A 12,995-nucleotide genomic window follows, 5' to 3' on the forward strand; every position below is an offset into this window, starting at 1 on the left:
AATTTAAGGAGCGAGGGAGGGAGGAGAGCTGAGATGTGGTGGGAGAGATCTCGGGGCCAGCGCTGTCAGAGGACGTGAGAACCCACAATGACTATCAGCGAAGGCACACACTCTTTCAGCCCCAAGGACCTCTGGCCCTCAGGCTTCCTGGGCCGCTCTGGGGTCCCACCTCCTGTCCCTTCCGTAACACCTGATTACCCTTCTCAAAAACATGATAAGCCAGAAAGCCACTGGGGGAAGGAACGGCTCCACTTTTCTAGCAGTCTGTCGAGAAACAGAATTCCCCTGGCTAAGCTAATAAAATTTTAGCAGTTGGCCTTAATTGTGAAACCATCTCATTTCTATGAAGAAATATATTCTGCTTTGCTATAGGACCAGGTATAATTCACAGACCATTTCCAAGTGGCCTCTGGCCAATCCTCATGCTATTCTGAACATTTTGATTTTTGTCCCATGTCAAGGACCCCAGGGAATAAATAAAACACACATGATCTCCTCAAAAGGGTTTGATTTATGTCGACAACCACAAAAAGGGTCAGCCACCATCCTTTCCCGATGTGGGTGCTGCTGGGAGTAGAACTGGGTCCCCCCACCAAAAGATATGTTGAAGTCCTAACCCTTGGTATCTGTGCATGTGACCTTATTTAGAAACAGGGTCTTTGGGCATAATCAAGTTAAGATGAGGTCACACTAGATGGCGTGGGCCCTAAATCCAATAATCGGTGCTCTTAGAAGAGGAAGATTTGGACACAGTGACACACAGGGAAAAAGCCACACGAATACGGAGGCAGAAACTGGAGTGATGTATCTACAAGCCAAGGACTGCCGGCATCACCAGACACTGAGAGGCAGGAAGCAGATTCTCCCCTTAAATCATTCTCTCTCAGAGAGCACGGCCCTGCCGACACGCTGACTTTGGTTTTATAGCCTCCAGAACTGTGAGAGAACAGATTCCTGCCCAGTGGGTAGGCCTACGTTACCGTAGCCCTAAGAAACGAATACAGGTACCGTCGTGGAATTCTCTGGTAACTTTTCTCAGGGTAAAAAAGTAAAAAAAAAAAAAAAAAAAAAAAATGGCTGGTAACTGGGATGAGTTAAGAATCCCGAGGAAGGCACAGAATGAGCTTAGAAGCCACTTTAGTGGCAGATTTTAAAAACTTCGTAACTGAAGAAGCCCCCCCCCCCTTTTTTTTTTTGCGGTATGCGGGCCTGTCACTGTTGTCGCCTCTCCCGTTGCAGAGCACAGGCTCCGGACGCGCAGGCTCAGCGGCCATGGCTCACGGGCCCAGCCACTCTGCGGCATGTGGGATCTTCCAAGACCGGGGCACGAACCCGCGTCCCCTGCATCGGCAGGCGGACTCTCAACCACTGCGCCACCAGGGAAGCCCCCCCTTTTTTATTAATAGTTACTATTTATCTGAATCATATGAACTACAGTGATGAGACCTATTACTGGCTGATTAAAATGATGGCAGGTTTCCTTTTAGTAGAAGTCAACAGATTAAATAATTTTGTTTGAGCCAGTTAATGGAGATGCCACCAAAATGAGTGATATTGGTCTTGCCATGGGATTAATATTTTGGTGACAACAGAAAAACGCAAACTGTCAAAGGAAAGCATTAGCTCTAATGTAGCCAGAAATTCCCCCAAATCAGCGTCCCAGCCTGGGTTCTCTCTGGCAAGGACTGTGAAAATACTTGTGCTTTTCAGTTCTAACTTTCAGCAGAGCATCTACAAAAGGGCGATTGATTTTTATTCTTGGTAGGATTTCTACTTAGAAGCGCCAGCGGGAGGGTCCTGCATAAAACCTTCAGATACGCAATCTGTAACAAATTTCTGGTACCACAAACACCATGTGTTAAAAAATGTGTTTACAACGCTGCAAGAAGGTGCACACAAAGAGGAAAACACCAGAAAATTTGCATTTTTTTTTTTACCTTGCCTTTGTCGAAGTAGTGGATGATTTCCTGGTAGAGCCGCTCTTTCAGCTGTCCCTGTGTTGTCGCCTGGTACCCGTCCCGCTGGGTGAGGTGGGCCGCGCACACGTCCTCCGACCACTGAGGCAAAAGGAAAGCGTAAGCGGTGCCAGGTGAGGGCATGGCCAGGGCTACCGTTTCCCTACCGTCAGGTCAGAATGCACACAGTAAGCCCTGAATTCAGTGTGGGTGCTCGGGCCATGATTCCGGGGGTCGCTGGAGCTGCTGCCAGCAGGCTGCCGGGTCTGGAATTGAGGGCAGAACCTCTGTGCAGAGGCCTCAAGACGAGTGAAAGAAAGAAGGCGGCAAAGCTCAGTCTACATTCACACAGAAGAGAAACCCGGCAGGTTCTGGACAGCACAGAACTGTCAGCTTGCCCATGATGCCTCGGAACCTTCCAGAAGAATGAGGAACCGGGTGATCTATGGCTGCCTCAAGTGGGGCATCCCTGGGCGGCGGCCTCAGTCCTGTGCTGCTCAACATTTTAATCAACAGCAGAAGGCACATGGATTCCACTTACAGGTCGTAAAGAAAGCTGCTTACAGACAGGGAGGCGTCTTGGGATCTTCAGCTCTAGGCACGTTGCCTGTCGCAAAGGCAGGGCTCGGCCAGCGTTTGTGGACGTGACAGTGGACTTACGGGATGAAGGAAGGATGCATCAAAGTGAAGGCAAGCTCATTTGACACCTAAACTCCTAAACTTATGCTCAAGAAATCAATGGCACTAAATATAGGGTTTAATAAACTTCAATATTTGGTGGGGACCTACTATGTGCAAGGCACCAGGTCAAAGATGAGTCAGAAGATGCCTGCCCCAGAGACAGTGCTATTACAAATTAGAGCACAGGGGTATATAATAACTCTGCAGAAAAGATTTCATGGGCAATTTAAGGGCGGGAGGCAGGACGAGGGGTTCTGCAGAGGCTCCTCGGAAGAAAGAATCAGGATGGGCTCACTCGTCAGTTGGACTCAGGAGGTGGGTCTTGACCCTGTTTTAAGACAGGACAGCGAGGATGCTACCAAGAAAGCAGCGGACTTGCAGGCTGCCTGGACCACAGTGGAGTGGGGTGGGGGGGTCCCCCACTGGACTCAGGGCTGGCCAGGCCACATCTGGAGCAATGGGACCAGCTGTGGTGCCACATTTTAGGGGGCAAGACAAATGGACAGGAACCACTGGGGCAGAGGGCAAAGGCCCCGAGGGACAGGCCTGCAAAAGTGCAAGGCTCCCTAAGAGGCGGGCTCTCACAGCACACACCCCCTCCCACCTTCCCGAAGCCAGAGGGGTTTGGAGCACTCCGTGCTGGACCGCAGGGCTCCAAAGAACAGGGTGAAAGGGCTATGGGGCCAGATGGGCTCTCCGGCACCTGGAGTGTCAAGTAAGAGTGAGAAACCTTTACGCTGCTGCAAATTCTTTCACCTTCAAAGGAGAAGTGCGTAGCCCAACCATAACTGGGAGTTACAAACTCAATTAATTGTGGCATTTTCACCACATGGCCAGATTTCTACTTTTACGGAGGGTAAAAGTAAAATTTTACATGATTCTGAAACATAACTACAATAAGATAAATAAGAATAAGAAGGTTTGGATGCCAAATAACTTCCTTGGAGTTTAAAATCACCTAAAAAAATACTGAATGGAGAAGCAAAACTCCTTTACACCTTCCACTTAAACAATGAGATGAGATGACTTGGTTGCTAGGCGAAAGGCTGATGTTTTTATTGCCCTTGTTTTTTTTTGACAAAATAGCCTTAACCAAAAAAAGAAGACCCTATTTGAGGATTTTTACTCAATGAACAAGAATATATCAATCATGGTGAAGAATTTTCATAAAGATACAAGTAACGTTCTTTAGTACGCTGATTAACCAGCATGAATTCACATTTTCTGCAATATCAAAACATATTTAGGACAAACTGCAAAATGTAATGATGTAAAAGATATGGAGAGCAATTATTTGGCATCCAACTGGAAAATTCAAAACCCCAGTGGAAATGATAATGCAACTGGGCCGACTGATTTGGGTTGTGAAACACCCTTGTACCATTTGTGATAACCCCGTCTGTGCTCAGTAAGTGCAATGATTAAACAAATGATGCTTCATACCCATATATCTATTTTACATTCACACGCCCGTAGAAAAGTTTATGTACTGTGAGAGAGAGTAAGGGTGACCAAGCAGCTTGTCAAGCCCATTTTAATTTCCCTGGTGTAAAAGATATATCTTCGTAGTTTCAAAATCACCTTGTTACTAAAATTTGGGTTTCTAACAAATGAAAGCCATTAGAATTCAAAGTGGGAGGGCTGGTGTGAGATGTCCCAACTGATAACTCTATCTTCATAAATGACAGTCCTTAGGAGAGCTTTATATGGTGCAAAGCCAAAAGGGTACCATGGATGACTACGGATGAGGCATTCAGATTGAAACGAGTCTCATTGTGTTTTCTTTATAAAGGACTCTTGTTTTCAGGCAAAGGTCAATCTCCACACTCCAGTGTCCCTAAAGCAGCTTATGAGTATGCATATCACACAAGCTACTGGAGAGTTCAGGACTGGGCCAAGGGCTAGAAGATTCTTGCTGGGGATTCACTGACTAACACGGGAAATTCCCTCATCTATCCACCTACCTACCCACATATCCATGCACCCACACATCCGTCCATCCATCCACACAACCATCTATCCACCCACACATCCATCCACCTACACATTCATCCACACATCCATCCATCCATGAATCCATCCATCCATCCACCCACACATCCATCCACACATCCATCCATCCATCCATCCACACATCCACCCATCCACCCACACATCCATCTTGCCATCCATCAATACAAACAACCACCCAGTTATTTACTGTGGGTCCACTCTGTATGACTAACTGGGCTGAAAATGGACATGGGGAGAGCATGAATATATTATGGCCACACACACACACACACACACACACACACACCCCAATGCCCAAAGCTATCTGAATAACAAAAGGACACTGAGAGCTGAAAGCTGTCATGCCAGACCTATGCTGAGGGGTAACATCCCCCAGGAGAATCAGGCAGGAAGCCCAACATGAACTGATGGACCAACAGGAGATCTCAATGCAACCGCTTAGAACGCACGGAGAGAAAAGTCATGATCTGGTCCCTACACTCTTTGATAAAATAATGAGAGGCGGGCTCATCCTCTCTCTTAGCTATTGTACCACAGAAGTTCCTTCTTATTGAGGTCGCCCTCCGGCATTACTGGGTCTTGTTGGCAGGAATAAGGAATCACAGAATCTCTAACTCACTGCTGACAGACCAATCATGGGTGTTTAAGATGCTCAGTGATAACTTGCTCTGACATCTTGTCCAATTTGCATTCAGGAGAGCCAAATCTATACTCAAAGTACTTCTTAACTATCTTTGTTTATGTCACTGCATTAAGTCAACATCCCTAAAATCTTAAGTTCTAGGTTTACTGAAATTTGTCGTGGAAAAATCAAACGTTAAATGATCTTATAATTTATAACGACAGGATCATGAAAGTATATGGTAAGTTTTACTACCTTCAGAAGCTTCGCATGGAGAAGCAAGGTATAGGCTGCTTCAGTGTAGTTATCACATTCCTTGTGCAGGTCACAGAGCTTGTACAAATACCTGAGACGATAAAACACAGGTACATTCTTAAAGCATCACCAAATAATTTGTGTTGAGAATTGCAAGAGCTAAATTCTACCTTCAACAGTAAGTCATCTCTATACTTTCCTTTTACAATCTTCACAATGAATAATGCCTTGGAAGCTTCTGGTACACGAAGCACTAAGAAAAACCAACCAGAGTAATACACAGTAGATATATTTTTAAAATTTAAGTCCTCTCTTTTCAGGACAAAACTGAAGGTGGCACAAGGAGGTGGAATTATACTTCAAGGTCTCTCATTCTTTCTCATCTTTTCCAGAGTTTTCTTTCTTGCAATTGAAATGAGAGTACACAATGTTTGATTGTGATTTCTTACATGTCTATTGAGTCCAAATATACACACACACAAGATCCATAATAATACAAAACCATAAGAATAAAGAGCTCCAATGATCACAGCGAACGTGATCAAAAGAATGCCTCTGCCGTAAAGAAATAAAAGTTGCTTTTCTAATATAAAGCAACCTACATTTTTTTTGTATACACTTTTTTTTAACATCTTTATTGGAGTATAATTGCTTTACAATGGTGTGTTAGTTTCTGCTTTATGACGAACTGAATCAGCTATACATATACATATATCCCCATATCTCTTCCCTCTTGCATCTCTCTCCCTCCCACCACAGCCTACATTTTGGATAAAAGAAACTGATTGTTTTCCTCAAGGTTTATTATATTCACATGGTACTGTTTTTAAAGGACAAAGTTAAAAAGTCTTAGAAATCAAAAGTTAGAAAATCATGTTTTTGTTTACTCTTTATACAAATAAATACACTAGAGACTTAACAAAAAAAGAAAGAAAATAATGCTTAATGTAACTAAGATTCATCATTAAACTCTAATGCCACATGGATTATATAATTATTCTGGTCTCGTAAGTGGTAATCTTGCTAAAATTTGACACTGGCCCCTAAGAGTGACCAAGAAGAAGAGGGTACCAATCATAGCCCACCACCCTAGAGAAAAAGGCAAGTGAAGGAGAAAAATCCAGAAGAAAGTATGAAACTTGAGAATTTGGTACCCAGGTAAGAAGAGACTGAAAATTTATACTATTGCCTTATTTCTGATAAGTTAAGACTGGACTTCTCATTTGATCACATGGCTTACGGTGCAACAATAAAATTTGTGGCAGTGCCTTTGATCTAAAGGGCCATAAGGGTCAGTCCAAAGGAATAAAAACCCTGTGAAATAATAATTTTCTTCTGAGCTGGCTAAGGATGCCCCCACCCCATATCTCCGCGTCGGCACGGACAGACTGCACCAGGCCTGACGATGCTTCTGGGAGCTCCACCAAATTCAAGCTCGAGCCGTCATGAGTTCCTACAAGACCAACCCCTGTGGCTATACAACACTCTTTAGCACGGACGTGACAAGCAGCCACCATTAAACAGGCCGAGGGTGCAGACGGGCCAGACGCCCACATACCTGATATACATTTCTTCTCTTTCAATCTCTTTGTAGAAATTCTGAAAAATCAAACCACAACACTGTGTTAAGAAAGCTGTTCTATAAAAGGTGTCACATACACGTTAAAAATCCACAGTTCTTCAACGTGTGTCAAACACAGCCAGATGGACCCAGATCTTTGGATATGAACCATAAATTCACATGAAATGCAAAAACACCTTACACTGTTCTTCACTTTTTTTTTTTTTGGCTGGCGGGGGGTGATTCTAACGAATAAATTTCCTATACTTGAAACAGTGTAGCGTGTATATGTTAATCCCAAACTCCTATTTTATCCCTGCGCCCCCCTTCCCCTTTGGTAACCATAAGTTTGTTTTCTAAATCTGTGAGTCTATTTCTGTTTTGTAAAAAAGTTCATCTGTATCATTTTTTTAGATTTCACATATAAACGATATCATATATCTTTCTCCATCTGACTTAGTATGATAATCACTAGGTCCACCCATGTTGCTGCAAATGGCATTATTTCATTCTTTTTTATGGCTGAGTAATATTCCGTTGTGTATATATATATCTCATCTAAATAGATCTCATCTAAATAGATAAATATTTCTAAATAGATAACCAACAAGAACCTACTGTATAACACAGGGAACTATCTCATCTAAATAGATAACCAACAAGAACCTACTGTATAACACAGGGAACTATACTCAATATCTTGTCATAAGCTATAATGGAAAAGAATCTATATATTCAGATATATATAGACCTGAATCACTTTGCTGTATACCTGAAACTAACACAACATTGTAAATCAACTCTATTTCAGTAAAACAAAAAGGAAACAAAAAACATGCTTGGCAACAAATTTTTAAAAATTAAAAAATAAAATAAACGCTGTGATGGCTTAAATCTACTTCTGTCATTTGAAAGTCACCTGTTTTCAGTTAAAACAAAGGATTACCGAAAGATATGATATCTTCACCATTCTTAACCATTGTAATCTCATTAGAAGCGAAAAAAAAATTTTTGGAATAAGCATCATCAACATGATTTAAAGCATGCTGGGTCTAGCCTCACTCACCAAGAGCCACAAGAAGGCAACGTGGCATTGTAGACCTGATGTCCAACACAGTAGCCACGAGCCACACGTATTCAAATAGAAAGTCAATTTAATTCAAATTGCATGAAGTTAAAAATTCACTTCCTCAGTTGCACTTGCCACACACTTTTGAGGGCTCAATATCCGTATGGAGCCAGTGCTACTGTCTTGAATAGTGTAGATACAGAGCACCTCCATTATCAAGAAATTTTTATCGAAAAGCACTGATCTAGACAGACCTTCCAAAACACAGTGAGAAAACTGGTTGCTGCTTAAAAAACACCTCGTGTACAGCATTGATAAGAGGAAGGTTACTTAGCAGATTATCAACAATAGGCTAATTCTACATATTGTAAACTATTTTCAGGATGTGCATAAATATTTCTATTACAATTACATTTCTTAATGCGAAATCTCTACAAACACTCTAAAATCTTTTCTCGTTCACGAGGCACCAGAAAGGTGCAGAACAGTCACCTAACAGGGCCTAAAGCATGGAAACACCATTGCCGCTTTCAATGTGAAATTTAGCACCTGCGCACCACGTCAGAACTCTAGAACGGGGGCCTGAGATAACTAGTGAATAGCACCATCATAAAGGCATGCCATTACCCAAGAAGATGAAACAGCCTGTTTCATTTCATTAGCCAAAGAAAGACACTGCTTCCACAATTGATCTCTCCGAAAAGAAATCATAAACAAACGCAGAGAGTAAGCGGGGGCGCGTCTAGAAAGACGCGCCGAGATTTTCACATTCTGCAGCACCTGAGATTTGCGTGTCCTCTGGTTCGTGTGCTGTGTCTGGGTAATGAGGATATTTTCAGCTGACGGCTCGGAGCGATGTAACAAAGGGAACCTACATCAAAGGCAGAGGATGAGCCCTTCACTTCCAACTCACCAGTATTTACACGCTACGATTTCACACCACCCTCTTCTGCACTCCTATTTTTAATCCTTTCCTAAGCTTTTGATCATTCTCCTCTACAATTTCACAACGGGGATATCATGCAACTTTCCTCCCTCTCTCCGAGATGCGGAAGTGTCTTCTATTCCCTGCCTGCTCTGCGTTCTATTCCCTGCCTAGGACTTCAAAGCCTCCCTAGAACTGAAGGACGTTCATCTCAAATCCCAATTTCTTTATAAAACTTTTTCTTTCTTTATGTAAAAGTTAACACTGCTCGGTGCCCCACTTCTGGGCTCTGCGGGCATCCTCCCACCCCCTGTGGGCCTCTCCGCACCAGGGCTGACACCTGTCCAAGCAACCCTATTGGGACTAGGTCTCCAATTCCAGTCCAGTGCTATGCGTTGATCTTTCAGAGCGCAAGCATTTTCACTGTATTTCAATTTTGTACTCCTTCATAACTAAGACACAGCCTAAGAGTTTTAGAATTCTAGTTGGAACCACCTTAATTAGCCTGTAAAGGGGCCATGAAGGACCTAACTTATGTCTGTAAAACAATGATTCTACCATTCTTGGGTATGAATATGTTGATAATTGCATAGAAGAGCCAGGTGACACACAACAAATCGTGAACCAGTAATTAAACATTGCATGATTATGAGGTGACGATGAAATGCCACTTAATTACAAATACGCATTTTGCCTAGCGGGAACCATGATCCAGTACACATGCAGACTTGCTTGCAGAGGTACGTCTAAAGGACTAGGCCGCTGGGCAGAATCACAGCCCCTGTCTCTCATTTTTTAATTTTAATTTGCTTTTTACGTGATAGGAAGAGTAGGACATTAACGAGCCCACACAACTTAGAACGTTCCACTAACTCTATTTAAAAAAAAAAAAAGCACTGGTTTTAAAGGAAATTTTGCAATGAGCTTACATTCATTTATTGATGAATAAATCTTACGTTCTTTATTTTTTAACCTTAGGATTTCAAGGGGATTTCTGCTTAGTGATCAGTTGAGTACATTTTGTATGTTTCTAGATGTATGTTTCTACATCCATACTCATCTAGAGATGGACAGACATATTCTCTATGAAACTCTATTTGTTTCACAAGAAAAGTACCAGGAGAAAAGGTAAAAATGGACCCGGAAGTTAGAAATAGATTGATATGATGAAATGTTCTTGGCAGTGAATATTAAGAGACAGAACATCTATCTGTAGAAATCCGTTTTTGTTCTCTGTAATCCATAGATCTCTATTTTTTAAATGAAAGAACTGTGATAGTCTGGGATCCATCTTATCCTCCCCAGGAAACAGTTAAGAATAGAACACTTGACTCTTCCTAGAATGATTCAGGATGTTTCAAGCTGAAGGAAGTGAATGATGTCCGATAATCTCAGGATGAGAGAGGAACACACCATAACGTCAGGAACTACGATCTCAGGTGTCCTCACAGGACCTTATTTTTCTGACCCTGATTCTGATTCTGATTCTGAGTCTGATTCTGATAAAAGGCCCCATTCAGAGCCTGTCACCATTTCTCCACTAGGTTTTGCATCCTGGTGAGCATGAAAGATCCTGCTTGAAACAAACAGTAGCCAAGCATCAAAGGTGGAAACCTAATCGACGTAATAATAATTCTTCCTTCTGGACACAAATGGGCCTTTTGGGTCCCTTAAAGCTCAGAGGTGGCACTAGAAAAGCATGTCCGTGGTCGGGAATGTTTTTGAAAAGGTTTCTGTTTCTCTCCTGCAGAAAGACACTGATTTCTATTTCGTGTTAACCACACTGGCATCATCAAAATAAATTCCTACGGACAGAGGCAAGAATGCAGGAAGACAACAGAGCAAGGGCCAGGCTCGTTCCTGAGCAAAGGATCGAGGCCCTTACCTGGGGCAGAGCTCACTGCCGCCCTAGCACAGTCAGGCTACAGGTGGATGGAGAGGCAAACATAGCCAGTGGGCCAGATCTCAGGGATGGACGCCAATAACTCCTACAGTGGCCCTCGACCCTTATGATGCACATGCAAACATATTTAGATGTTTCAAGCTCACTGATTCTTTCCTCAGCCATGTCCAGTCTATTGATAAGTCCAAAGGCATTCTTCATTCTGCAAGTGTCTAGCATTTTCTCTTTGATACGTTCTTAGAATTCCCATCTTTCAGCTTATATTACCTGTTCTTCCATAATGTCTACTGTTTCTGTTAGTGCCCTTAGCTTATTTATCATGGTCATTTTAAGTGCCCAGTATGATCATTCTAAAACCTCTAAAGCCATGTCCAAGTCCAGCTGTGATGTCCTGTCTCTTCAAACTGTGTCTTTTTTTTTCCTTTAAGACACCTTGTTATTTTATGTTGAAAGTGGCCATGATGTACTGGGTAAAAGGAGTCCAGTACCAGCTCCAGTGCTAGTTTCTGCTTCGGGAGGCTGTGATTCTCCGTATCACAGTTTCGGGAGCAGGCGTTTTCCCTGTGGATCGAAGAAGAGTTGTTGATTTTCAGTTTGCCAGCTTTTTTCTTGTGGTGAGGATAGGAGTAACGACTTCCAAGCCCCTTTTACATACTGGACCGGAAACCAGAAGTGCCCTGTGTTTAGATTTTCAAGGAAAAAAAAAAAACAAATAAAACCTGCTCTGGAAGTTTCAGCGGCCGGCTCGTCGTGGCAAAGCTCAGATTCGGTGTTGACAATGAAGTAGATGGAAGGTGAAAAATATTCCTTTTTGTTTATCTTTTTAATCCAAACATCTCTGGTGATTTTCAACAATGAATGATGTGGCCTGCTCCTCCTGGCACAAAAGTCCACTCCCATAAGCTCAAACCGCCTACAAGTCCGTACAAATGGGGCAAGTCAGGGCAGGGCAACCACCCGCTATCCAACAATCAGGTGGTGGGGAGGACACCCCAGAGAAGGAAAGAGAAGAAACCAGGCACAGTGTTTCCTTGCATTCCTGCGTTGGGACAGGCGGGGGAAATTGAGGAAAACACTACCAGGGCCAGGAGTCTGCTTATCTAGCTTCTAGGAAGCAGCAGGGGAGGAAGATGCAGAGAGATGCAGACAGCTCTGGAGCCCGATGTTGTGGTCACGTGGTTCCTGAGAGCCAGGAGGCCAACCAGCCATGCCCTGCAGCTGAGCTTGTCGTAAAGCTTCCTAGAAGTTCATCGCCCTGAAGCATTCCTGACGTACCACAACTACGTCAAAAACCGATGTCCACAGAGCCTGACCATGTCACAGTGACAGCAGCTGTGCAAGACACCAGTGGATGGCAGTGGTCAAGTTCACCCAAGCCATCACGTGGCCACGCATGAGTTTCTTATGGCTGCCATAACAAATTACCACAACCTCGGGGACTTAAAACAATAGCTCTGCGTTCTCTTTCGGTTTTGGAGGCCTGAGTCTGAAACCCAGGGGTCGGCAGGGCCACGTGCCCTCTGAAGGGACTAGGGGAGCTTCCTTCCTGCCCCTTCCAGCGTCCAGCGGCTCCAGGTGCTCCTTGGCTTGTGGCCACGTCACTCCCATCTCTGCCCCTCTCTTCACGTGGTCTTCTGCCCTGGGTCTCTGTCTTCTCCTTTTCTGCCTCTTATAAAAATACTTGTCATGGGCTTCCCTGGTGGCGCAGTGGTTGAGAGTCCGCCTGCCGATGCAGGGGACACGGGTTCGTGCCCCGGTCCGGGAAGATCCCACATGCCGCGGGGCGGCTGGGCCCGTGAGCCATGGCCGCTGAGCCTGCGCGTCCGGAGCCTGTGCTCCGCAACGGGAGGGGCCACAACAGTGAGAGGCCCGCGTACCGCAAAAAAAAAAAAGAAAAAAATACTTGTCATCAGATATAGGGCCCACCTGGGTAATCCAGGACGGTCTCATCTCAAGATCTTTGACTTAATCACATCTGCGAGGAGCCTGTTTTTCCAAACAAGGTCACGTT

At 43.9% G+C, this 12,995-nt stretch overlaps 1 protein-coding gene across 2 annotated transcripts in view; it reads right to left on the bottom strand.

Annotated features, from left to right (window-relative positions):
* The window catches only part of DOCK1 (dedicator of cytokinesis 1), a 527,155-nt gene that overhangs the window by 63,604 nt on the left and 450,556 nt on the right, over window positions 1–12,995 (bottom strand). For both annotated transcript variants that reach the window (XM_079899863.1, XM_079899862.1), the window contains exons 36-38: window positions 7,085–7,125; window positions 5,527–5,617; window positions 1,938–2,057 (exon numbers count right to left, since the gene is read on the bottom strand). In XM_079899863.1, the coding sequence (XP_079755989.1) occupies window positions 1,938–2,057; window positions 5,527–5,617; window positions 7,085–7,125 (252 nt within the window). The remainder of the gene's footprint in view (window positions 1–1,937; window positions 2,058–5,526; window positions 5,618–7,084; window positions 7,126–12,995) is intronic.

Source organism: Stenella coeruleoalba (assembly GCF_951394435.1).
Source record: "Stenella coeruleoalba genome assembly, chromosome: 16".
NCBI lineage: Eukaryota > Metazoa > Chordata > Mammalia > Artiodactyla > Delphinidae > Stenella > Stenella coeruleoalba.